Genomic DNA, 27,403 nt, shown 5'->3' with positions numbered 1-27,403 from the left:
ATGAAAGAAAAGCATAAGATAGATGATCAATGATCCCTACGCCAGTACAACACATACTACCATGACTGGTATACGGCTTAATGGTTCTGGCGTGCGCCACTGATAGCCCAGCGCGATCTTTGAAACCTTGTCAGCTTTAGGGCCAGGATTGATATAGATTACCAGCCTTGACCTTGGTAGCCCCCTCAGGCGTTAGAACAGATTACGGAATAAAAGGTGGTATACCTTTTTGGATGGAGCTTGATGATGGGTTTAAGCTTTGAACTTAGGATTTGGTGGACGGATGAAGAGTGTGTGGGTGCTGTGGTGCGTAAGAAGGTGTTCCTTCCTTACTCTTTAAAATGAAGGAAAAGAGAAGAAGCAAAGAACAAAAGAAAGAAAGAGAACTTGGAGACTCTTAATGGTGGTAATTCCTTGCATATGAATGCAATGGGGGTATTTATAACCAAAAGTGACTGAAGATGGGCTGTGATTAGTTGGGGTTAAGGGTTGGTTAGGTTAGTGAAGGAGCCTCCCAGAACTTGGCTTGAAGGGAAATATAGGAGAGAAAGGGACAGCCCGACCTTTTTGCAATCATCAAGAAACTGTTCATTGTACTGGGGTGGCCACAAAACTCTTGAGCACGTGGTTGAATAGTGATGTTGACTGGCGTACGCCATCCTTATACTTGCGTGCGCTAGTGGTAACTGAATCAGCGGTCGATGACTTATACCTCTCCTGCTTGATAGTAGCTCCAGTACTCTTCGTCGATATCACTCTGATCTAAATCAGCCTTAATGCCCCAGTCTATTTGGCACGTGTCAGGCTATGGATCCCATACGCATTCTTCAGTTTCTGCCTCGAGTTGATCTGGTTTAGGTTGGTAGAAATGCATGAATAAGGATAGATCATCCAAGGGGTCAGCCTATGATGCATTCTATTTGCCTTCCCATTGGTTTAACCACACTTGATCGACATGAGGGTGTGCAGGGAATCCCATGTTATACTGCTCAATCCAATCGGTACAAAGCTCCTTCCATTCCTTAGCCTTGTCTTCCATGGCCCATTCGGCTGCCATCATGTTTATGCTTGACTCAGAGGGAAATGGTACAACTGGTTTAGGGTTGTTTTTTGAGGTGATGTGGTCGGTGGGGTTGAATATGGTGGAGTTGAGAGTTATCTAGTTTACTTTTGGGTTAGTGTTGTGCTTGGGCATGGAATTGGTGATGACATTGGGCTTAGTTGGTGGAGTTTGAAGGGTACCATTGTCCACTAAATCTTGTATCGCATGACGAAGGCGATAACAAGAGTCAGTGTGATGGCCGGACATTTAATGATAAGCACAGAAGGATTAGGGTTATGGCTAGGAGGCGGATTTTGAGGGAGTGGAGTCGGAGCTAGAGGCCTAAGATGACCACTCTTGATTTAACTTCTCCAACACTGAGGAAAGTGGGGCTTCGAAATTGGCGAAGTTTTAGGGTTAGTTGCAGTTTCAGAGTTTTTGAGGGGTTTGAACTTGGTTAACATCGACAATGTGATTGGAGCTCTGAGTAGAGGTATTGTTGTTGGCAGAAGCTGCAATGGCGTAATTGGTACCGTTAAACAGAATAGTACTATTTTCAGTGTACGCACGGGGTTTTGATTTTGAAGCTGAGGCAGAAAAGGATGTGTCACTTCTTGGCAGGACACCTGTTTGGAGAGCTTCCTCAATAGTCAAGCCAGAGTCAAAGAAAGTCTCAAAACTAGCTCCTTGAACCAATACAAGGTTTTTAGCAAAGTTGGGTTGCAAGTTGCAGGAGATGATACAAATTTGGTCTTTCTCGCTCGGGCGATCAGTCATGAGAGCTGCCTTGGCCCTCCATCTTTTGATAAAGTCCGCAAAATACTCATTTGCATTCATCTTAATTGATTCCAATTCCCGAGTGGTTATCTTAAGCTGAGCATTGTAACTGTACTGAGCATTGAAGGCTGTGCCAATATCCTCCTATGTCCTTCTTTTGGAGATGTCGAGTGACAAGAACCATTGAAAAGCGGGACCGGCAAGGGTTTGCGGAAACAACTGAGCAATCGTGTCTTCCTCAACCCCGTGTAATTTCATTGCACCGTGATAGGCCAGAATGTGAGTTTTCGAATCCCCGGTCCCATCGAATTTTGCAAAGTCGGGCATCTTAAACCTTTCGGGCAACCTTGCATTCAGGAACGGGCAAAGACGATCCATGTCTAGCCCTCCTGCTCCTTTCTTTTCGGACTTAGAGACTGCCTCCTCCAGTTTTTCCATTTTGGCGATCAAATCAGCCATTTCGAGATTTGGAGCAGGGTTTTCGACTAGAGGAACTTCTTCGGCCACGATTTTCCACTCGCGTCTTTCACCGCTTCCCCCTCTTGCTGCTAGCAGAAGTCGTTCTTCGATTAAGGCTCGCAGAGTGGCCATGGAAGCATCGACCTGATCTGCTCTTTGTTGCATGCTGGCTAGGTTGTGTTGGAGATCTGCCAAGACAGAAGCGAGATTCGGAGGTCGAACATCTGCCATGACTAGAACTTCTGTCTTGACGAGTTTCGGTGACGCGGGCGAAGACAGAGTGGATTGAGGAGACTCATGCGGAGTAGTCGGCAGTGAATCCTCCCTTGACAAAGTACAGGCCAGAGCTTCCGTTGTGACTGACTGAGAAGCGAATCCCAAATCAAATCTTCAAACGGACCCGGCAAACATTCCTAAGTAGGTTTGGCTCTCGATTTCGAAACCTTGCTTTGACGGTGGAACGGCTAGACAACAAAGTATAAGAGCATAATGACAGCCTGCAGCAATTTATTTGAAAGAATTTGAAAGAATGGAAAATGCAACTGTCTACGTCGTCGGTGTTCTCTTAGACTCTATGACTAAAGAGTCTATCTTTCGACATTTGGCCGTTGCCAAGAATCTTCTGATATTCTTTTCGACAATGCATCCTTATTTGAATCGACTCGTGCTAAGAAATGTCCAAATAGACTAAATCTTCGACTATTCCGTTCTCGAAGTTTCAACTTTTGAAATCGGAACAACTCAATGTAGATGACGTGATACTGGAACCGAAACGGCGTAAGTAGCACTCTGCCGGAGCCTGAGCAGTGTAAGTGATTAACACTTTTAACCTAGATGGTGTAAGCATCACGACATTCTCTCCATTGTTCCTGATTTTTTGTTTGAAACTTCGATTGGATTTTAGACAAGGACTTAGAAAGTATTAATTTCCTAAAGTCTCATCGGTTCAAGGACTTTGAAAATTGATAACATGCAACATCGAGATGCATGACTCGTCATCGGACCAAGGCAATGCCTAACATGCATAAGACGGACTCGACAAGAGACAACCTAAAAACCGCCCTAGCTTGCTCATACGCAAAATGGTAAGAATGAATATACATACATACGATAAGGAAAACAGTAACACATAGACAGTATATGGGGGGTTAGATGCAAATAATCCTACCCTGCAGGTTCCTGTCCTAGGTTAAAAGGTTCCAGTGCTTTGTACGTATGTAGATGCCGATTTTGGTTTAAGGGATTCCTCTGACTAGAGCCACAATATACCTCTCGTTGAAACGCGTGTAGCAAAGCAACAGTCGAACGGTAGTACAACTCATCATAGTTAAAGGTTGTTGAGCGTTCAAGGACCCCGAACTCCAATAAATTGTGTCGGTTACCTAAAACACCTTAACAGGGCTGACCAACATCGATACAAGTGTGAAACGCCGAAGAATGATCAAGTAAGAGAGAAACGCAATGTTTTGAAAATACCTTTTAAAGTTTGGCTCACTTTTATTAATCAATATTTGAAAAACTACACAAGTGAATAATAATAGAAGCCCCAGTTCGGATTGGTCAGATATGAGATTCTGTTACGTTACCATTCCGTTCTTTAGCAGTGCGGAGCGTACTGTTTTGACAGACTTTTGAAAGATTGTTCATTTATGTATTAATTTCCAAATATTAATCAATGCAATGAGTCCCCAGTAGAGTCGCCACTGTGGGCACGCGCCTCAAAAATTCTATTTTTTTGCATAAAATCGGGTGTGCCCCTTTTTTTTAAAGAAAAGCGCGGCGAAACGCTACAATTCAGAGTCGCCACTCGGACTTTGCGGTGAATCATCCAAAGAACCGAACTTAAAACGTTTGCCACATTATTGGATTTTAGAAAATGCATAGACTGGTCTATCGTCACCTTCGATATCTGAGGTTCGGGAGCCAGGTTAAGAGAGATGAAAGGTTTTATGGCACCACTCTCGCCCAATTCGGAGATCGGTCTCTACTTAGGTACTTTATAAAGTATTTGCATTTTTTCTCCCTGATCATTCTTTAGCCAGTTAGGGCGGGGGAACAGTTAAAAGGAAATTAAAACTATAACAAATTGCTTTTACATGGCAAAACGTGATGGATGATCTATTGGAACAATTAATATAGATTGAGAACAAATACCTATGAGCCCGTTTAAACAGACTGGAACACACCAATCGAGAATATCGTACACAGGAAGAAACCTGCATGCACTAAACGAACCACTGCATGCTGACCTGGCCTGCGCACGCCACACCATGACTGGCGTACACCAGTAGCCTAAACTCACAGTTCTTGCTTTCAACCTTCTGGGCTCTTAAAAGGACCAGTGCACACCCAAGACAAACCACGCAGTTTATAAGGCTAGATATATGCAGTTACAGACAATAGAAATGGCCTTGGGCCATAAGAATAAACAGAGTACCCCATAAACAATGTGGGGAAGTAAACAACAGCCAAAGCCAGGTTTTTATGGAAGGGCCAGCCACTGGACCTCAATCTAACTGCCGTGCGCCAGTCATTAAAGACCATACGCCAGTTACATTATCTGTCCAATGCTTGGCTTTGCATCATCTGAGTTCTGGAACATGACCAGAAAAATCCCAGAGACCTTCTAAAGCAGAAGAAATTAATAAACAACTATATAGTGCTAAAATCCAAAAAGCAGCAAACTGGTTGTTAGCATGCTATTAGGTGATAAAATGAAAGAAAAGCATAAGATAGATGATCAATGATCCTTACGCCAGTACAGCACATACTGCCATGATTGGTGTACGGCTTAATGGTTCTGGCGTGCGCCATTGATAGCCCATCGCGATCTTTAAAACCTTGCCAACTTTAGGACCAGGACTGGTATATAGATTACCAGCCTTGACCCTGCCAGCTTCCCTCAGGGGTCAGAACAAGTTCCGAAATAAAAGATGGTATACCTTTTTGGATGGAGCTTGATGGTGGGTTTGAGCTTTGAACTTGGGATTTGGTTTACGGATGAAGAGTGTGTGGGTGTTGTGGTGTGTAGGAATGTGTTCCTTGCTTACTCTTTAAAATGGAGGAAAAGAGAAGAAGCAAAGAACAAAAGAGAGAGAGAGAGAACTTGGAGACTCTTAATGGTGGTAACCCCTTGCATATGAATGCAAAGGGGGTATTTATAGCCAAAAGTGACTGAAGAGGGGCTGTGATCAGTTGGGGTTAAGGGTTGGTTAGGTTAGTGAAGGAGCCTCCCATGCATTAAATGCATGGGACTTGGCTTGAAAGGAGATGTAGGAGAGAAGGGGACAGCCCGGCCTTTTTGCAATCATCAGGAAATTGTTCATTATACTGGAGTGGCCGCAAAAGTCTTGAGCATGTGATTGAATAGTGATATTTGACTGGTTTTGACTAGCGTACGCCATCCTTATACTTGCGTGCGCTAGTGGTAACTAAGTCAGCGGTCGATGACTGATACGTAGCAGTTTACAAGCGCAAGCCAGCACAGTATTGGCGTAAGCAAGTAGGGCTTTGCTGAGGCTGTATGGTTCTGGCTTGAAGGGTTGGAAAGAGGCTCGACAAAGGTTTTGAATGAGGTTCGAGACACTCAAAGCTCAAACACACCAACAATCTCGAAATGTTCTTGAGTTGAATCATCATCGGAAAATCAAAGACCGCGAGTAAATTAATCCGGATAGTCCAGAATAGGGTGTCTACAGCTAAGAGGTTGTTAAGTTTGGTTATGCCACTGTGAACACTTTTTAAAAAAAATAAACATTGCTAACTTTAGCAATGTTTTGATTATTCCATTGTGGATGCTCTAGGAGAGTTTATGCAAGAATATTGTTAGGGTTTTTTTTGTCCCTAGTGAGTTGTGAGTACTTGGTAGCTCTTCGACCGTATTCCCTGTTTCTAAGCGCGCCATCAACTCTCTAAGCTGCATATATATGACAAAGATTCTTATCTCATTTAAAATTGCATCCACAGTGAAAATAGCATTGAGAAGCTGAAGCCTGTGCGATTCCTGTACTTTATTATCCTTCACTTTTAAAGCTTTCTTCTCCCTGGAATAGTATTCATTAGAGAAGAGGGGAGGGGGGGAAGAATGAAAACTGCAGTAAAAGATTATGAACATTAAACTGTAGTGTAAAATAACCAGTCCTTGTTTCCTAACTGATTGCTTTTTTCAGAACTTGCAAACAATGGAGTAAGCGGCTAAATATCTGTTACGGTGATTTATACTAGAGGGAGCCACATTTTCCCCTTTTGTACTAAGTTAAAGGGAGGTTAATTTCTTCAAATAACAATTCCAAGGAGCGAAATTCGATCAAATGGCAGGGAGTATGGTATAACAGCTACAGTAACATCTTTTCTTCTATGACCATCGATTATAAATTTTATGTTTGATATGAACAATCATTTATCCTACATGGTAGATGAGCCGAAATTCCACTATTCCATGAAAGCTTCATGAACTACATAAAAATAGAAGGTAGTATTACCTTGCTTCAATTTCCAACATCTTTGCCTTCCATATCTCCTGGTTTTTCATTAGATTCTCGTTGAGCTGCCTGCAAGAGGGAAAAAGATAAAGAAATTGTCTAAAACAACTAGCTACTTCAGCATAATAAGACTTCCGTCCATGAACATATGGATAAAGACAACAGATATAACTTATGACTGACAGTAAACAGATGAATGAAACTCTACAAAAAATTAGGACACGAATACCTGAAGAATATGGCCATTTTCATATGTATATGTAGCATGTACGTACGCATATTAGAAAAGCAATTTTGTCACTACTAATACCGGAATCTACAACAATCTACCAAAAATTTTCCACGTCAAGGTTAACTCATCTTTGCATGAAAACCATGAAGTTATGTTATGTGGGGATGAACTTGGACCAAATTTGACATGCTTTAATCTCATTATTGCGGTCTTACCTATTTTTTCATCTCTACAGAAATTACAAAGTATTGAAAACACTCTTACTTTCACTATTAATCTCATACCACAAATAAAAGAAATCTTCATTGTAATTCTAAGATAGGTCTGATTCTTGGAGTATCCACAGCTTGAATGAAAAATGAAAAAACACAAAGCCTAATTTCTAATTATGTATGCCCAAGAAGTATCAGACATGCATCCGGGAGCACCCGAGTATGGGCATCAGACACCGATATGACTTGCTTCTAGAAGTACCACTGCTTGACATAATTCACCACAGCAGCTGGGGAGGGGGTTATCAGCTTGGTCAACTAACAGCTAAAGATAAGTAAAGATTCCAACCCACTCATGAGCAGAAAAAGAACAACACCTCGTCAAGAAATCCCTTCTCTTTAACACATCTATCCAGCTTGGCTTGCATCCTTTGGAGCTTCTGACTGCCGCTGACAGCCTTTTCAATAGCTTCGGATATTTCCCTTTCAGTTTCTTCTTCCACCTCTCGTATTAAAGTCTCGAAATACTATCAGGAAAGCAGAGGCTATTAATTAAAAAATAAGGAAAATTTAAATATCCAAATATCTTCACCATATATGCCCACAAAAAAATCGACTGGGCAATTATCAGAGAATCCAATTCCAGGGACAACCGATGCCACCAATTTGGTGGGCATTAAGTCAGATGTCATACTGAAGCAAGAAATCGCATCCTGAATCACTAAATTATCAGAATGGAAGTATGAACTTACTATCTTTTGGTCCTCAAGTTGCGTAGTAAGAAGGTCATTGTACTCACTTATAATCTGCAGATTAATATCAAATGAGTGTTGCAGATTAGAAGCTACGTAATACCATGGAATAGCTGAGCGAACCAAGAAAGCACTGGAGCAAGAGTTACATACGAACCCAAATAAAAATGGAGAAAGAAACATTACAGATTCAACTTTACTGTTCAGGAGAGCTTCACTAAATCCAGGATCAACACTGCAGTTGCAACTACCACACCCGTCATCAACATGCGCACATTGATTGAACTCAACCAACTTCCCATCGGTTTTAGATTGAATCAAACGGTGGACATAGTTGTCTCCAACATAATCCCACACACGCTGAGTATCCAATTCAAGAGAGTAGCAGTGTTGTGAATCTTTCCAATGTGTTATAGCATGTCCTTCTTTATACCTGCAGATGATGATAGTGCTAATCTTTCCTTCTGAGGGTAGAGTAATCTCTCATCAAAAGAAAAGTTCAATGGTTACCTTCCACAACCAACAAAACCACAAAGAACACAAATCCAGAGATTCTCAGAAGTTTGGCAAACAAAACAAATTGACTTTTCAGGCTGCTGCTGGCAATATCAGCATACCTGCAATAACAAGTATAGAACAAGTCAACCCCAGTTCCATTTCCAAAATCCAAACAACCCTCATGGCATAGCATAAGTAGGATGATGAAAGTGAAAATATAATTCCACACACAAAGCAAAAGGGCCATGTCACATACCACAATTAGTGTTTTTACCATGACAACAACCACACTTTTTTCCAAGTGGAGGTAAGGTGCCAACCTCTCACCTCTTCCTGATCATGCTGTAACCGAGAAGCCTTGTGTGCTGGGAATAACAAACATTACGAGTTTATGTTCTACTTTCTTTCTTGGTTAGACATGCTTTTTTTGTTCTTTGTTCCTTCTTCTTGTTGCAATATCTTTTCCCATCAGAAATATTAAAATTACATGCACTTGATGCTCGAGCCCGTATAATGATCTCTAAACATGAAGTCCATAACTATTGACTAGAAACTACATAGTTGGGGCACTGAAATCCAACATAAAAAATTCCTAGATAGCCACATTTAAAGAGCTGCAGAGACCTCCAACCCAAAAAGAAAAGACTAAAGAAAGTTGACAAGGTGAAGGAAAAATTGGGAGGCTTCCTGTAAAAGACCAGTCGGCGGTAATGGCCATGTAAGTGGCTTTCTGTTTTCTCCCGCTCATGAAATCAAAACAATGATACTTAACGTCCCCCTAATTCAATATCTATCGTTGTAACAACTATCTTTCTTCTAGCCATCCAGTTCACTTACTCTGTAATATTGAGGCCTGGCTCTGATAGGGTCAAACGAACGACCGAGTTTTCAACTAAATATTTTCACTTTCAGCCATCGTGTCTACAAAGTGTCCCATTCGCCCAGAATGGGATATGATTGTCCAGGTAGCATCTGGCTTGTGCCCAGCAACAAAAAAGATATGTAGAAAAAATATGGAGATGGAATGGCACACATAACAAACACCTATGCATAGGCTTACAAGACGTGTCTGAGCTAATTAGATCACAATTCATTGTCCATATGTTCTATGCAACAAGAAATTCATATTACATACCAGGCAAGAAGAATCTGTCCATTTAGAAATACAATAGCAGTGGAAAGAATGATTGCAGATAGTTGTGAGAACTCCACTAGTGTATTGGTCCAACCTCTCTGTAGCAAATGCAAAAAAATAAGATTAATTCCAGCAAAATTACAAATCAGCTATCAACTTCCGGTTTGACAATGTCAGGAAGACTTGGAACAGTCATCAGTATGTCAATGTGGTTAATAAAGGACTAGCAGCAAGCAGGAATCAGATACTCCTATCACAATTTCAAGGTGAACAAAATACTTTCCCAGGAAGTCAATTCCCAATAGCTTAAGCTTCTAGATGAGATAGCAATCAACAAATTTACATTGTACAATCTCAAAGTTTCAAGTGTACATAAACCTTAATCAAATCAGTTTGTTTGTCACTCCACGTGCAACACAGGGGTCATATGTGAAGAGCATTAGCTTAACACACATTGTTGGGTCATTCCAAATAGCATAAAGTTTTACAGAGTTTGTGGTTTAACAAGCTAATATGTTAAGTAAACATAGCACAAATTTCAATATTCAACAGAAAGTGCAAACTCTTCAAGCCTTTTGCTTCATAACCTGGAGACATATCCTGATATCCATATTGCAGCGCAAGTGCAGCCATGACTTTTCCTTTTGTTTTTCATTCTTCCTTTCTATTAGGCGTAAACAGTTTTTTTTAGTCTAATCATTTTTTCTGCAATTGATTGGGACTTAAGGCTTGGTTTGGCTTGTATATTTCTGCAATGTGATTGAAACAAGAAAATGCCACAACATTTGTTGCCTCTTACATACTTCTTTCATTGATATGTCAAATCTCAAATTGCCAACTTACAAAACTTACTTTACATGTAATTAGTATAACGTAAAACCTTATATCCAATGAGCTTTCATTATCTTTGCAGATCCAGTTTCTAAGATATAAACCGTTTGGAAGTACATAATTAAGCAAGGCAGGCTTTAAATGGTGATGGTAATAGTATGTGGAATACAAATGGCTGACACTATTAGAAGGGTATCGAAAGAGGTTCTTGGAGAGTCAAAGGGGAAAGGTTCTATATCTAAAGAAACCTGGCGGTGGAATGTCAATGACGAGGTTCAAACCATTGTAAAAGCAAAAAAGGAATGCTTTAAAAAGTGCAAAAGGATCGGAATGAGGAAACTTATAGGAGACAAGTTTGCACGGAAGCTAACCTGGGAGCGTATGATGATTTTTATGCTAGATTAGATAGTAAAGATGGAGAGAAGAACATTTATAAACTCGCCAAGCTGAGAGAAAAGAAACCAGATACTTCTCTCAAGTTAAGAGTATAAAAGGGGATGGTTCGAGGGTGTTGGTGAAGGAGATCAAGGAAAGATTAAAAACGTACTCCCTCCGCCCCATAAAGTTAGGCCACTACGAAACTACGTGCAATTTTTAAGCTTAAAAATAAGGTACTTATCGAAATAATCTTTTGTGTAGTATGAATCTTATTTGATAGACCTTGACGTGATCTTTTGAACGGTGCAAAAAAAATTGAAAAATTCTTTTAGTAAATATGTTATTTTTAAGTTCAAAAAATGCAAGTAATTTTGTAGGGGACCAACTTTATGGGACGGAAGGAGTATTTTGAGAAGCTTTTGAATGAGAAACACTTGACGGCTTTGGCGAGGAGGGATTTGGTGGCCCTGGTGAGAGTCTAGAATAGGAGTTCTATCGTTGGATAAAAAAGTCCAAAGTGGCCAATGCTTTGAAGCGGATGAGATGGGGTAAGGCCTTAGGGCAAAATGGTATTCCTACTGAAGTGTGGAAAAGCCTAGGTAACACAAACAAGAAACACACAATTACCTTCATAACACAAACAAGAAATGGATATTAATTTGCAACATTGAGGATAAAGAAACAAACCGAGACAGACTACACATGAGGGCTGCTCTGTTGAGCTTGCAGGTGTACTCTGTGCATGTTCAATTGAACCTGTGTACTGCACATCAAACGTAAAACGTACACGACAAGCCTCCACCTGTAAACACAAGAAAACAAAACAAAATATAAACATCTATGATAAAAGAACAACCTTTCAAAGAAAACTCTTCAGCATTAGTGGAAAATAAAGAAAATAACTAAGACCAAAACAAACCTCAAGAGAGGAAAAGTGTCTCCCATTGAAATGCTAGTAGAAAGCATCGGTCGAGCTCTGATTGTCAAACCTTATCAGGACACTATACTTATCCTCCACTCCATCATTCCTAGACCCTCAAGCAAGATAGAAAACAATCAAAACCAAATTCAGAACAAGAACAACCATCACTTATTTCCAAAATGAAGGCAACAAGTCTTCAGAAATTGAACCTGACAATTCGCATTTCCAATATATGCTGAATGAATGAACCACAAAACTGACAGAAATCTGCATATGTCGTGTGATTCGGCACCCCTAGCACACAAACAAGAGTTTTCCTTCCAACCTTAACAACAAGAAAGAGACAGAATACAGTAAAAATTCTTCAAACTCAAGATACTATACTAAAAAGAGTAGATAGGACTCAACAACAAATGAGAAGCGTAAATCTTAATGCAGTCCTTTATATATGGCAAACAAAAAGGTATTGCATATCCAATACTTCTGAGCATTTCTGGTCATATCATATTTAAAGAGAACAGTTTAGATTTCAAAGCAACCAAACCTAAAATGAGAAGGGCAGTTATTAAAATGAGAGGGGGGGAAAACCTATTTAGTCATCTGCCAAGCGTCAAATTATCTTCCAACAAGATTTAATTTCAACCAGACCAGTGAAAACCCAATTAAGTGACATCTGGTTGCAATATCAAAGTTTACAAAGTCCTCCTTCCACCACATTTTCAAGGGACCAAACGAATTCTAGTAGCCAACAACTATATTGAGAGTTGAGACAGCAGTATAAGTGAAGACATCAGATTTTAAAGCAATCAATTGCCAACAGATTTTGATTTTGGATACTTTAATATTGTTTCTGGGCTAATGCTAGGCTTTCGAAGACTTCCGAAACAAGACTCTATTTCATCCTGATAGATTGATCCCTTTCTGTTTGTGCCATAATAGCAGTTTGAATCTTTGTGATCCATCTCTTCTGTTACCTCACCACATGCCAGTGGGCAGTTGTGCTCGCGCATGTCAGAAGTGTCAGAGCTTGTTCAAATTTTATAATGGTCCAAAACTAGTATATGAGCAGGAGCAGTTTCCCGACTCATTGCCAGTTGGTTTGATTGGATGCTTTAAGTTTAACATCTCCTAATCAACAAAGTGAAGTGTCCATAGTTCACAAAAGCCAAAAGTTCCAAAACTTAGGGCCACTAGAGGTTTGCCCTGTCGTTAACTTCAGGGGCCTAGATTAGTCAAGGTGTGCGCAAGCTAGCTCGGACACCCGTTATCAAACAAATATCACATGAAACGAGGGAATTGAATATACAAAAACTAGTAAAAACCCTACACCAAAGGAAACGTTCCAAAACTTGGGGCTATTGGGGCCACTAGAGTCTGGAGGTTTGCCCAGTTATTAACCTCATGAGTCCGGATTAGTCAAGGTGCACGCAAGCTGACGTTATAAAAGAAAAAAGTATCACGTGAAACAGACAAACAAAAGATACAAAAACTCGTTTATAAACCCTAAACCAAAGGAAATGACAGCTCAATGGGATGAATCAAACTTGTCCGCGCACGAATTTTCAACTCTACGCAGATCAAAACCGAAATTGGAAGCAATTCTTATACAAGTAGCAAAGGAGAGAGTGAGATTATGGGTAGTTGAGAAGGCGATGATGGTGCGAAGTCGTCGCGGTAGAGGTGCATGACGCCTCTGGTCTCTTTGATTCTAGGGTTTCCAGAAGAGAAGTGGAAGGCCTGAGTGGGGCTTGACGCGGGCAATGACGTGGAGTCGCAGGGAATCATCATGGTGGCCGGAAGACGGAACATGTCTTCCGGCGAGGCACTTGTACTTGTTAAGGTTGCTTGTGACATGGCTAAGGAGAGAGAGAGAGAGAGAGAGAGAGAGAGAGAGAGAGAGAGAGAGAGAGAGAGAGAGAGAGAGAGAGAGAGAGAAACGGCTTGTATTTATAGTTTTGCGCGAGATGGATGATGGTTTATATACATTTCCTGCGGAGTATATGTCGCCAGTGCGAAACCCCCTATTCAGAGTATCCAAGACAGCAGTCTCGATTCTCTGGGCAGCTTTGGCTTCGCCTAAGCCATACTTAAAAAGCATAGCAGCACTTAGAATGGTTGCTAAAGGGTTCGCTTTATCCTGCATATTAGACCCATGCTCCATAAACTTGCGGAATCGGAAAAAGGATCGTCGGAGAAAAGAATATTGAACTTTCATGAATTCAACCTGTCCAGCTATATCAGGTGCCAACCCATGTATAGGTTCGAAAAGTCCAGGTCCCTGCAGACAAATAATTGCCAAACAAACAAGAAATCAAGTGTCATTCTACTACACAACTTCCATCTATGACAGAAAGAAGAATATCACAGTTCTGTGAAACAAACATCCAAACTCAAAATAGTGAGAAAAGCAATTTGTTCCCAATACCTCTTTGCCGAGACTAGCAGATGGAAGCATCCCAATACTTCCCGTTATCATCGAAGCCTCATCAGATAAAATGTCACCAAAGATATTATTTGTCACAATTGTGTCAAACTGCGTTTGTTTTTTTTGTCAGAGGGATAGGACAACCAATATTTTCAGTATGCTTGAAATTATACATACAGAGAGCAACATAAATTACAACGAATTTTTTTTCACAAACATGAGGCAAACCTGTTTTGGATTGCGAACAAGCTGCATTGCAGCATTGTCAACGTACATGCGAGTGAGTTCAACATCAGGGTACTCTGAGGCAACTGCCATTACTCTTTGTCTCCAAAGCATGGATGCCTGGCAAATACACAGAAATAATCATACTACATCAATAATGACACTGAATTTTCATCTTTAGCCTCTTTCATCTATCACTATTGTTAAATGCAATTTTCAAAGAAAAAAATGTGAACTTAAGAATCAATGTGTAATTGCGTTAGTGTCATCGAACTCAATGTGACATTTCGATCTCACATCCTTTCATTGCTCTAAATTGAAAAGGAGGCAGAGGCTCTATCAGATGTGTAAACCAGTAAAAAATAACTTTGATACATAACAAAACATTACAACTTTGAAGCACCTCCAAGACATTGGCTTTATCTACAGAACAGAGCTTCCCACGCCGCTTTCGAGCAGTCTCAAATGCAATGTGAGCAATCCAATCAATCTGTCAAGAGAAATTTTTAGATCAAGCAATCCTGTGGCAAAAGTAGTATACAAAGCAATATTTACGACAAGGGGAAACAAGCTTCTTCAGGTACGATCAGGAATTTCAAAATCTCAGTAAGAAAAGGATTGCCTAAATGCACTCTTGTTTTCTTTGGTGGCACCACATAAAGAATTACCAAGCTGTACCCAAATCTAATTTCTTGTTGTAAGTTATCTGAAACAAAAAACCAAGGAGAAAATTTAAAGGTGTACCACCTTCACTTTTCAGCGGGGAAAAAGAATATTATTTCAAGCACCCTCTTGTTTTACCTTCCATCCACAACATAGGTAGATGCGAAAAAGTAAAGCAATACCTAGTATACTTGAAATTTTAACACTAACACCACATGAAATTAGAGAATTCACAACAAAGTTCATTGGTCAGAGAGTCACGCTAGATAATTACCCCATAGGTAGCATAGACCTCAGTGTTAAATCCAATCTCCTGTCCATCTTCATTTGTTCCAAAACCCCTTGGTTTTCCAAAATAAATTCCTATTGTCAGTAAATGCTAGCATTAACATTCTTGAAATCTTTACTACAAAAACTAAACAAATAAAGAATATAGGCAGAATGACAGAAAATCCATGTAGAGTAAGCTCCCTTACAACCAAGAATATACTAACCTCCAGTAAGCTCCCTCACAACCATGAGGTCAACGCCTTCAGCAACCTCTTTCTTCAAAGTTGAAGCATCTACTAACTGGATCAGGTGAACATACAGAATACGTATCTAAAACTGGTGGACAAAACATAAAAGGTACATAGATACAAGGGGAATTTGGGAAGTGCCAAAGATGATCGATCGCTAGTTAAATTGGAAGGCGTGAAGAGTCATTCTATAGCAGCCACAAAAGGTTACCAACAACTAGAAATTGTAAAAAACAAATTCACAAGCGTCTCCGTCAACACAACCTAAATCCACATCTTTGCAACACTTCTTGCCTGTTGCTTTTGAGAAGCATGGGTATGCCCGTCGCCCTGACAAAATATGTCGAGCGCCCCGGTTTCGATACCATCGTTGCCATGGTGGGCGGAGCTGAATCGGTTAGCCGATGATGAAGGGCTGGCCGATGGCGGAGAGGCCAGGGAGGAGGGGGAGTTTGGACTTGAAGACGTCGGAGACAAGGCGAACACCGGCAACAAATTGGAGGATGTTGTGGTTAACGGCGACGATTCTGTTGAAGAGGGCGAGTTGTGATCGTGAAAACTTTCCGCTGGAATAGATTGTGGAGAGGAAAATACTGGAAGAGAATCAAGGGAGAGGACATATTAAAAAAAAAGAGGGAGGGGGGGTGGGGGGGGGGGGGGCGGGGGGGGGGGTGGAGGAAAAATCGGATTAGGTGGTGGGATGGGTTTGCGGTGTATTTAGGTAAGAGCAATTCACGGGATTTCATCAGTAAATTCTATCCCTATAATAACGGATAGAACCCATAATTTTAAGATATCATCCCAAAATTCATTGCCTATATATGGTATTAGTTTATCATATAAATAATGAAAAAGGGCAGTATTGGGAATATTCAAATTTGAGGATGCAAACATAATCCCAAAAAGTCAACGGGATGGAAACATAAGTTTGATGCAGTTTGAGGATGATTATTTAAGTCTTCCCCAATAATTATTGATCTAAATCACAAAGAAGGCCAATACAAACATGAAAATTCTACAATAAATCTAGGAGCGACAATACACTGACAGTCGGAATATTTTCTCCCTCCTACTTTGAGTTACTCTGATCAAGCACCGGCAAACATTCCAGTAAAATCTCCGCCGCATGATCCAATTCCCCCTCAGAAATGACCAACGGCGGCACAAGCCTAACCACGTTTCCTTTGCCCGCCGTCAATATAAGAAGACCGGAATTCCGACACGCATCCACAAGTGCCGACGCAGATACGTCGAGTTCTACGCCGACAATAAGGCCCGTTCCTCGTACTTCTCTCACGTGCGAGTTTCCCCCCAGTTTCTGTATCAAGATTTCCTTGAAATACTTTCCTTTCTTGGAGACACTAGCCAAGAACACTGGCTTGGAGATTTTATCCAGAACGGCAATGGCAGCTGCGCAAATGAGGGGCCCACCGGCGAAAGTGCTTCCATGGTCTCCGTATTTTATGGCAGAAGCGACCTTTTCAGTTAGTAATACGGCACCAATGGGTAGACCTCCGGCGAGAGGTTTAGCAAGAGTCATAATATCTGGGAATACACCATAGGCTTCATATGCCCAGAGGAGGCCAGTGCGGCCTAAGCCACATTGAACCTAGGAATAAAAAACAATAGGGAGTTTAGGGACAATGATCAAAAGCTCATCAATAACAAGAGTCAGAAAGTTATAGTAGTTGGTTATATGAATAAGAAAATTGTCATACAAAGATGATACAAACACACTTGAGAGAGATGCAAATGTCACATCTTTCATATGTTTTTCGTAATTAAAGACATGCAGCTTCATACTTTCAGATCTCATGGCGTTCCATATGAATTACTGAATCCAACAGTGTGTCCTACAATATCATCAAAGCCGCAATAAACATTGAAACAGCTAACTATGCCTGGCTCCACACCAGGATAAAAAAAATTCTGACCCTGCCTCTAATATTAACTCTTCTATTTTATCTCACATGGAGCTACTATGCTACTCGTGTCAAAATAACGTTTTTACGGTTAGGTCAACCCGTTCACCATTTAAACAACAGAAAACCAGCTGAAAGAAGCAAATAAAGCTATACCAACTTTCCTCTACCCTTCGTTTATCTTCTTTATTTTCCTTTCGTCCCACTGTGATTAGTAAAATCAAGTAGACACTAGTCAGTAGGCTTGTGATTTAACATGCTTACAATGCGGAGGTGGTTTTATGATCAGAGTGGCCCCTACAAAAAGAAAAGAAAGAAAATGTAAAAGGCAAACAAGTTTCCTGAGAACATCCGTCCAATGCGTCACAAATCTCCTACTTTCACCTCGAAGAAACTTGCCTCACGTTATATACCAGTGAAATAAGAGATCAAGTAACATCTTGAAGACTTTTAACACACAACTCAGCAGGTCTATATAACAAAATCAATCAAGTCCGTTATAATTGTAATGATAGAACATCTTGACAACTGGAACACAGAACCCAGCATGTGTATGTATATTGTATACCAATATCATCTCCAAAAGATAGCAGCTTACCTCGTCATAAACCAGGAGAGAGCCAGCATCATCACAAGCACTACGAAGGGCTTGCAAGAACTCCTTGGTGGCAGTGTATATGCCACCTTCACCTTGGATAGGTTCCACAAATACTGCAGCAATCTTTCCGGCTCGAATCAGTTCTACTGCAGCTTGGATATTCCCATACTCTAAGAAAGTGACACCTGGCATGACTGGTTCAAAAGGTGTTCTGTACTGCTCTTTGCTAGTCAAAGCAAGAGCACCCATGGTCCTCCCATGGAAGCTGTTACTAAATGAAATAAACTCTGCAGGTGGCTGTTTCACGTCCGGATTTGAAAACTTTTGGAATTTTCTCGCAAACTTAATAGCAGCTTCATTTGCTTCTGTTCCGCTGTTTGAGAAGAAGACACGGTCCGCAAAAGAAGAATCCACTAGACGTTTTGCGAGCTCCACCTGCAGCAGTTAACCGTTGGCTTCTCAATAATAGATACGAAATCTTTTCGCACGAGCAATAAATATCACAAGAATATAGAGGGTTCAAAACTTCATGAGCAAGCCATTAAAAATCATGACCAACAACAGCACCACCAATTGATACCTACTGCATCAAAAGATAGCCAAGTTTATGGAGTGTTTGAAGCTTCTCTGAGCAGAGCCACCACTTCAAGGTGAATTTGAGCTACCTACCAAATCAAGGAAAATTCTCAAATTCTAAATTCATAAACCATTAAGCCAAAATATTTGATCAAGAAAGGCTAACAATTTGCTTCTAAAATCCACTATCTGTCTCCATTGGACGGTAATTTAATGTCCTCAATTGCTTCTTTCTCTTCAACAGACATTTTTGACAAAAACACAATTCCATACTACCACTAAATATGTCAACGCATATATATCTAGGGAGTCACAACAACATAAGCAAAAAAATATACCCCAAATCAACGAAAAATCATAAAAACCCAAATCAAGGAGAATTCATAAAAACCCAGATCAAGGAGAATTCATAAAAACCCAAAATCTTTGAACCAAAAAGCCTAAATCTTTCTTCCAAAATCCATTGTTTGTTTCTATTCAATGGGAGTATGTCCTCAATCAGTTCTATTTCACTTCAACAGACAATCTTAGCATAAACTTAATCTGCCACCACCTATACAATTGTACTCAACGCTACACCCAGAATTCATAGAACATACACAAACCCAAATCATTTGGAAATTCTCACCTGGGGAACATAATAGTAGAAATCATTTGGAAATTCTCACCTGGGGAACAGAATAGTAGACATTGCTGACGTGTGCAAGCACATTCGCCTGCTCCGTAACAGCCCTCACCCAATCAGGATCCCCGTGCCCCAACGCATTCACCGCGATCCCAGACGTCATGTCCAAATACTCCCTCCCCTCCACGTCATACAACTTACATCCCTTGCCACTCACCAGCACCGCCGGAGCCCTCGCGTAGGTCCCCACCAGAACCCTTGCCTCCGCCGCCATCACCGCCGCCGCCTCCGTGGCCGCCGCAGTCGAACCTGGCGGCCGCACGTCCACCGTGGCGCACGCGATCACTCTCCCGGGGAATGGAATTCTGCGGCGGCGAATACCCGCCTCCGCCGCCGGAGAGGTGATGGAGCGGTTGAGAAAGAGATGGATTGAACTCATGGTTGTGAAATGGGTATGCTCTGGTGATGGAATTAGGGGCTTAAATCGGTGAAAGATTAGGGTTTTGACGTGGGTTTGGTTTGAATTGGTGACGAAGGGAAGAGAATATTGACCCGGAATTGTTGAAGAGATTCGACCCACTGAGTTTCGTTCGGTTTTCTGTTCTCAACTGAGAGAATAGGGGCTCCGGATCCCCTGTCCGAATATGCCTGTCTCCCTTCTCTGTCCCACCCTTAAAACAATGACACGTGTCCTCTCTAGCAAAATCCAAAAGATCACACCACACCCAATCCCTCCCTTTGTCTTCTCACCTTTTCCTTTGCCCCACCACGGACCATCGCCGACAACAGCAATAGTTTGTGGCCGGAGAGGAGGAAGACCGGATGTTAGGTTCAACTTGAATCAGGGAGAATCATTGAGACGTGGAGCCTATCTCGTTTTCTTATATTCGGCAGCTACTATGAAAACCGAGCGATCAATATGGCAAATTGAACAGAGAACTTTCAAAACCTCAACCTTGATGTTTTTCCGGTGGTCTGTGAGCTATTGTCGGCAATGGTCCGTGGTGAGCTTTTGTCGGCGGTGGTTCGTGGTGGGGCAAAGGAAAAGGGAATAAGACAAAGGGAGGGATTGAGTGTGGTGTGATCTTTTGAATTTTGCCAGGAAGTACACATGTCATTGTTTTAAGGGTGGGACAAAGAAGGGGGACAGTCATTTTCGGACAGGGGATCGAAGCCAGAGAGTAGGTCTCGAATGCTTTTTGCCTTTTGGGGAGCGCCTAATGTCACCCACTAAATTTATGGTGCCATGCTGATTGATACTGAATGACGGTTTTACCCTTGGAAATGGGTAGTAGAAGGTTGTAAATAGATTGTGTAGAAAATTTGCATTGTTATTCTAAAAAGATTGTCTCAGCTTAAAAATAACGGACAAGAGTTAATGATTCTACTCTTTTACTCTTCGGCGGATAAGAGTTAATGATTTTACTCTTTTACTCTTCATTTCTATATTTAGTTACTAGATACGAGAAAAAAAAATAAGCGATGATGTTCATAAACGACTTAAAGGATGAAAAGGAAAAAAAAATATGACGAGTGCAATAAAAATGTTTTTTTAACGAATTGGAATCTTCAAAAGAGTTTTAGCAAATGGGGATGAAGGCAATAGAGCATATCATAACGATAAGCCCTTTGGAGTTGGACTAGTTCGAGTAGTCAGAACCTAACTAAAACTTCTACTCAAATGGCACTATTTGACCTCATTCAAACACTCTTGCCACAATGTGTAAACTTATTTACCCTATATATCGATATCCTATCGTACTGATATTTAGGAGACTTGTAGCACTTTGCATGTTCTACGAGACGAACAGTTCGGATCATAGTTTTGGGCCCTTGACGCAGCGAAGTTAACTCTAGTTAGATGTGGACGAAAAGTGGGAGTGTGGAGGGATGAGGTATGGAGAGGAGCTCATTCCTCGGCCAATTGGGTACCGGAAATGGTTGGCCAATTGGCACCATTTCACCTCATCCAATCACTCTTGCCAGCGATTTTGAATTCCTACGGGTTGGGCACACCACTGACGTGGTGTTCATATAACTTCAAAATAACTGCGGGTTATTTTCACAATTAGAAGATGCTATTTTTATAGTAGGAGATGTTTCACGAGTTGAGTTTTGCTTCTCTCTCTATTATTATCCGATTGGCGAGACTTTGTTTAGTTCATGGTTTTACAATATTGCAATGTCCGAGAAGGAAGGGGTTACATGGATCAGTATCTTGGTTATTGAAGTACTTAAGATGTTCCTGATGGAAAGTGTCTTGCTCTTTCGTAGTTGATGGTATCAGTCTATCGGATTTGATTCACAAAACCTCTCTTATCTTACATGGATTGTGGAAGGATATATTCTTATGCAATTATATTAGATAAGTTCTTAGACTGGAAAAGTTTATTTTGCCCCAATACAGTGGTTCTTTAATTTATCTCCCGCTTGCAAAGGAAATGTGGACCTGGCCCTGACTGTCGTGTTATAAGGCTAATATTTTACTTGCACATCTTTCAACTATCTTAGTTTTTGTGATGCTTGGACTTAATTATAAGAAAAGTTTATGTTGTTCATTTGATTTGTTTGCTTTATATTGGTTTATTGGCAAATCAAGTTAAATAGTTACCGACAAAGAGATTTTTACTTTATTATGTGATGATATCGGAATGATTGGTATGTGCAGGTCACTGCTACAAATGAAACAACTACCAGCAAGAGGGCAAAAAAGAAAAAGGTAATTCTGGTCTTTATGAGTTTGGTTGTCGTAAACTCTTGTCAACTTCATAGGGCATCTGGCATCCTCCATAATTTTTCCGAAAGCATAAAATGCTTACACAGACCAATCAAGTGACAATCCCCAGTCTTGTACCTCTGTTTAGACAATAAAACTTTCAGAGGAGAATGATACACACACTTCATAGACTATGAATTACCCAATTGTTGTTGGGAACACCTGATGTGTAACATAGACCAACCTCTCATTCAAGTCTTTTGGATTAGACTTATTTTTTTTCCTTTTCGTTTTCATTCCTTTTATCTCTCGATTTCTTTTTTGTTTCTTGCTTCTTTCTATTGGTTTGATTAGCGTACTGTCGTTCGCATGGCTTTAGCAGACCTTAGCTGAACTTAAAGAAGAGGAGATCTTGCTTGTAAAGGAAAGAAGGCATTTGAAGAGGGTATGTTTTTCTTGAGCTTATATACCGAGTTGTCCATGGTATTGTGGTACGTACTTTGAAGTACTGAAGATTAATGTGTAAATTCCCTGGCTGAGCAGGAACTAGCAACCTTACGTGCCACCGTCGAGAAGCAGAGAGCCACAAATGAAAGCTTGAAGAGATTGAAGGTTAGCATGTTACCGATTCTTGCGCTCAATCCTCTTTACTGTTTCAGTTGATTGGATCTTCACGGACATGCAGCTAATGAACAAAATCTACTTGTTTGGCAATCATTCAGTAAACCCCACTACAAGTTTAGTTTGGAAAAGTATTACATATTTGTTTGAGATAATTTTATGTTGTTCTAATTGAAAATCTGATTGAGTGAAGCACTTTGTGTTAAAAGATGTGTTGAAATCCTGTTATGACACTAGACAAACTTGGGGCTTCGTTTCTAGTTTTAATTTAGGTCATCAATAAGGACATAGCCGTCAGAATAGTCGAAGTATGTCCTGTATAAATTATCTTGCAATCTCAACTGATGTTAGAATCCATGTGGTGATGCACTTATGATCCGTATGGTGTTTTACTATTTCGGTGCAAGTCTTTGTTAATACTCATTTAAGCAAAAAGAACTAAAAGATGCAACAGATAGCTCAACCCTTGAATACTCATTTAAGTAGAAAGCTCATTTCATCTTTTTTTAATGCACACGAAAATTATTTGGCTGGTCCGTTTTTCTCTTCGCTGTTTTTTCAACTGGGATCCTGATTGGTTCAAGCATTGCCAGGCTTCTGTCCCTACTTCCTAACTTGATATGCCGCAGAGATCCTTATATTCATGCACGAAGGCATAGCTTTAGAGGGCTCCAGACAGATAATTACGTTAGAGTTCCCTCTAGACACTGAATACCTTTTCTTCTTTACATGATCTATACAACTGCAGTTTCTGGTAACACCGGTCGAAAACAAAATCCTACTGTAGGTCATATATACATACATAAATTAGGGGGCCTAGAATTTTTAACCCTTTTTTGGAGCCCAAAGCCCATGCTTCTTTGGCCTCCCTTGTAAACCGGTTCTGTGTACATATATGAGAGAAGAGTGATCCGTAAGAGTGTACGTAACATTGTCGTTTTTGTACACTGAGTATATTTATTGTTGTTTTCACATCCAAGAACTTGTTTAATTTAGTAATGCACGCTCCTGTTGTACCAAAAGCTATTACTGTACAAATTTGCTGTTAATTAATTTGATTAGCAGAATCTTGGTGGTTGCTAATCTGTCCCTCCGTGAACCCTACCCCTAAGCACATTCCAACGGGGGCAGCTCCTGTTCAGTCTTCAAAAGTGTCCAGTCCGGCCCAGTTTTTCCCATTTGTTGGCCTTTCCTACGCCCGTACCCGTAATAGTGATCAGAACTGTTCACATTTTAGAGTTCATCGAGAACATCATCTTAATGGAAAAATCACGTTGATCGGATGCCGTTTAATATAGTTTTGAAATGTATTAGGCTCACATAAAATGGGTTAAACGGGTTGCAATCCCGTGTTGCACACCCTTTTTTTTTTATAAGATTAATCCATTTCAAAACTATACAAAAGGGTATCCGATTAATGTGATTTTTGACGTGATCAATGTTCTCGGCAAGATGTATAAAGTGAACGATTTTGATCATTATTAAGGGCTTGAAAAAAGCCCACAAAGGTTAAAAATTATAAATGTTTTTAATAAAAAAAAAGAGAATTGATATTCACATTCCTTTTTTTGGTTATCCACACTCCTCCCTTTTTTATTTTTAGTGTTGAAAGTGTATATATTTTTTTTTACTAAAAGACAAAAACCAAAATTTGGATAAAAGAAAAAGAAAGTGTGAATATCAATTCTCAAAAAAATCATAAATGTTTATTCCAAGCCATCAGAGACGTCGGTTACTATTTTCGAAACAAAGTGAAAATTTTAAATATACTTTGGTGATTCCATGAATGTGTGCAGGATTATTTGCGTTGCACCCAAAAAAAAGAAAAAGAAAAAAGAATGAGCTCAGGCATCCACATGTACCTCTCTCTCTCTCTCTCTCTCTCTCTCTCTCTCCATACATAAAATTTCGAGTTCAAGTTTGATCCCATCCATAAAGGTCATACTAGGTACGTTCTTTCAATACCAAGAAAGTTACATCAAGTCAATGGCCACCTACTTGTGCTCCAACTTGTCTTAAACAACGAAATCAAAAAGTCCCCGATTGAGTTTTTCTAGTTGGACACATAATCTCTAACTAAGCCCTAATAAAAAAAAAATGGTCAATGAGTTTGAACTATGGTTTGAAGACACGTAACAGTAACGGTCGAAATTCAAAGGTATTGGGAGCTAGTATCGGGAGAAGAAATATGTTAGAGTGGTCTTGAATTTTTAAAAATAATTTCTAACAAAAGAAATTTATAGTGTTTATACATATCACCCGTAAAGGTCTAGTATCGGCCGTGAGCCGGTCTATGAATCAATACGCATGCGATTCAATCTAACCATATATCGAGGTGTCATGGTATCGAAAATTTCAAAAACTGTTGTGTATCGGCCACTACCAAGTACCGATGTTTTAAGATCTCGGTTTGAACAGAGTAATGGCAAATTATTTTAAATTCTTCACTCCCTCGAGATTGTCTTGACTTAAGCGCATAAATTGAATGTGACATTCCAACGAAGTTTCCAAATCCATATTTAAAAAAAAAAAAACCCAGTATTAAGAAATAGTAGAACAGAGTAAAGAAGAAGCAAGAAGATAGATTAGAAAATGAAAGCGTAATGAACGCAACGGCCACCGCGCACCACTTCTAGGCTTTTCTATTTCAAAGCAATATTTTTTTATAATTGGATGTTCGGACCAGTTTGCACGCACTTCGACTAATTTCGGAACTATAAAGGTAAAATATTCCAAAGCAATATTTTTTATAACTTAAATCAGAATATTGCAATTTTGCTATCTCTGTCTCTCTTCTTTTTTTGTTCATTAGCAAAATTTACAAATACAGCACCTATACCATCAAAAAAAGAAGCCAAAAATGTAAATGAAAAACTACGACTGCAATTTTTTTTTTATGACGGATGTCCTGAACCAACTTGCGAAATACAACGGCATTAAGAGATAGGAATTAACAATATATCAACGTAGGTTACTGGGTCCCCGCCATATCACACGCTGACGCTGCAACTCTGGACCAGCTGGTACTTAATTGCATTGCCGACGGTGATCCCCGTGCTCTGGCTACCGAACGTGATGAACGCCGGACAGGTGACGTCGAAGTGGTAGTCGCCGGTGGTGATCGTTCCGACCTTCCACCGCACGCGGCCGTCGATTTTGATGAACAACACTATTGATCCGTCTGCAGTGTCCTGGTTTAGGGAGAGTCCGTTGTACGGCGCCACCGGGACGTTGGTTCCGACTATGTACGGCGACCAGACGTTGACGTCATGGTGACCCTGGTATAGAGAAGAGAGCAAAAAATACCAAATGAAATTGTCGTTGACTCTCACAATTTGAGTTTTAGACGAACTCGGTTGTGGGTACCATGGCCATGGGTTACCGATATTGTTCTTGTAATTGCGTGGGCCCATTTTAAAGTCCCGCACAAATAATTTGAGTCATTTCGTTTTTTTTTTTCCAGTTATGTAATTGATGTGATTTTATATATGTAGGTCACTTGGAAATCATTTTAAAATTCATGAACCATTCGGATTTTTAGTGTGAGATCTCGCATTGGTACACACATAAATCCAATGGTTTGGATGGATGTTCAGGTTTTGAAAGTACTTTTCAAGATTTGGGAGGCTTTGATTGCTGTAGCCGCGCTAGCTCTTTGAAGGTTTGGGTTGCACAGTCGAGCTTATGTAGTGGCATAACTGTAGAATTGTTCCTCCGTTTTAAAAAAAAAGGGTACCCTATGGATACCCCATTTATATCAGTTCCATAGTTTTGTTTTAAGGGTTTATATTGATGATTAAGAATCTCATATATGAATAATTCATATACAGACAAAATCATTTCTTTGAACGTGATGCCAGCCTGACTATAAATGTTTTTAATTCATCTCAAAAAAACAAAAAGGGAGAGGAGAAAAATGAATGTCTACGGCACTTCATTCAGTTGATGGTTAACAATATAATACCTGATACGTGGGCGGGATGGCGGTGTAGTAGGTGATCTGCTGGTCCTGGTAGGTAGCGTAGACGTCGAGCTTGTCGTAGTAGATGCCGATGTTGTCGTTGGGGTTTCGGGAGGAGATGGTGAGGGAGATGGTGGAGGAGACGAAGTTGGGAGCGGAGACGTTCAGGGCGTAGACGGTGGCGTCCTGGAGCACGAACTGGGGCTTCTTAGGCTGGAGGACGGCCCATGTTATGAGAAACACGACCAGGAGGATGAAGAGCAAGATCAGGAGTCCGGCGAGGAATCCGCGGACGAGCCTGCCGTACTTGCCCTTGTGGTGGTCGCACTCCTTCTCCGACATGTTTGTTGATCGCGGCCGGCCGGCGGGGGATTGGGATTCGGGACGGCGGAGCTAGGCGTTTGGGAGAAAGTAAGAGACGGTGTTCTGTGGGGTTATGAGGTGCGTGGAAGGCGAATATAGTGGGTGAGAGAGTGGGCGCAGGCCGCATGGATCCTTTGCTATAAAATGGTCATGCCGTGTGAGGAACGACTAATGAGTGTGCATAGCCTCATACTAATAGTTGGGCTAAGAAAATATTTTTATTCTATTTTTTATTTGGTAACACAAGGTGTTCCGAACCAGTTTGCGAATCTCGGATTTATCCATACAGTCCCTCCCAAGACCGTTTCATATGTTTACGTGTGGGATGACGTGGCCCCAAGGATTGTTGGCAAGGAGAATCGAACATGAGACTTTAAGATAGAGCACATACTTAAATTTCAGGTCAAGATCACTTGGACAATCCCTTAAAATTAGATAATTAGAAAATATTTGGTGCTCTTGGGGCCGAGA

General features: G+C 40.6%; 2 protein-coding genes, 1 long non-coding RNA gene and 1 pseudogene across 3 annotated transcripts; 1 reads left to right on the top strand and 3 right to left on the bottom strand.

The window, feature by feature from the left end:
* Positions 1-1,963: 1,963 nt before the first annotated feature.
* On the bottom strand, positions 1,964-15,596 carry LOC131321094 (uncharacterized; annotated as a pseudogene).
* On the bottom strand, positions 15,527-20,240 carry LOC131318855 (acetylornithine aminotransferase, mitochondrial-like). Its single transcript, XM_058348868.1, has 4 exons — positions 19,315-20,240; positions 18,071-18,505; positions 16,624-17,159; positions 15,527-15,602 (listed from the first exon to the last, which is right to left on the bottom strand). Exons 1-4 carry the CDS (start codon positions 19,708-19,710, stop codon positions 15,599-15,601), a joined length of 1,371 nt encoding a protein of 456 aa, XP_058204851.1. The 5' UTR covers positions 19,711-20,240; the 3' UTR covers positions 15,527-15,598.
* A 159-nt stretch (positions 20,241-20,399) lies between these two features.
* Positions 20,400-22,936, top strand: LOC131318856 (uncharacterized). Its single transcript, XR_009197826.1, has 3 exons — positions 20,400-21,990; positions 22,370-22,432; positions 22,531-22,936. It is a non-coding gene; the product is annotated as an uncharacterized LOC131318856 (long non-coding RNA).
* Positions 22,937-25,336: 2,400 nt separating this feature from the next.
* On the bottom strand, positions 25,337-27,116 carry LOC131319520 (NDR1/HIN1-like protein 1). Its single transcript, XM_058349802.1, has 2 exons — positions 26,573-27,116; positions 25,337-25,886 (listed from the first exon to the last, which is right to left on the bottom strand). The coding sequence occupies exons 1-2, from the start codon at positions 26,909-26,911 to the stop codon at positions 25,599-25,601; spliced, it is 627 nt and encodes a 208-aa protein (XP_058205785.1). The 5' UTR covers positions 26,912-27,116; the 3' UTR covers positions 25,337-25,598.
* Positions 27,117-27,403: the final 287 nt, after the last annotated feature.

This window comes from Rhododendron vialii, chromosome 3a, assembly GCF_030253575.1.
Source record: "Rhododendron vialii isolate Sample 1 chromosome 3a, ASM3025357v1".
Classification (NCBI taxonomy): Eukaryota; Viridiplantae; Streptophyta; class Magnoliopsida; order Ericales; family Ericaceae; genus Rhododendron; species Rhododendron vialii.
The sequence above is the reverse complement of the archived record's forward strand: the minus strand, read 5'-3'. Positions and strand labels throughout refer to the sequence as shown.

Coding starts and splice junctions, on each gene's coding strand:
- LOC131318855 (XM_058348868.1), bottom strand. CDS start 19,710: ATGAGTTCAATCCATCTCTTTCTCAACCGCTCCATCACCTCTCCGGCG. Junction 18,506..19,314: donor TCTACTATTCTGTTCCCCAG/GTGAGAATTTCC, acceptor TAACTGCTGCAG/GTGGAGCTCGCAAAACGTCT. Junction 17,160..18,070: donor CTCTCCTGGTTTATGACGAG/GTAAGCTGCTAT, acceptor TTTTATTCCTAG/GTTCAATGTGGCTTAGGCCG.
- LOC131319520 (XM_058349802.1), bottom strand. CDS start 26,911: ATGTCGGAGAAGGAGTGCGACCACCACAAGGGCAAGTACGGCAGGCTC. Junction 25,887..26,572: donor CCATCCCGCCCACGTATCAG/GTATTATATTGT, acceptor TCTCTATACCAG/GGTCACCATGACGTCAACGT.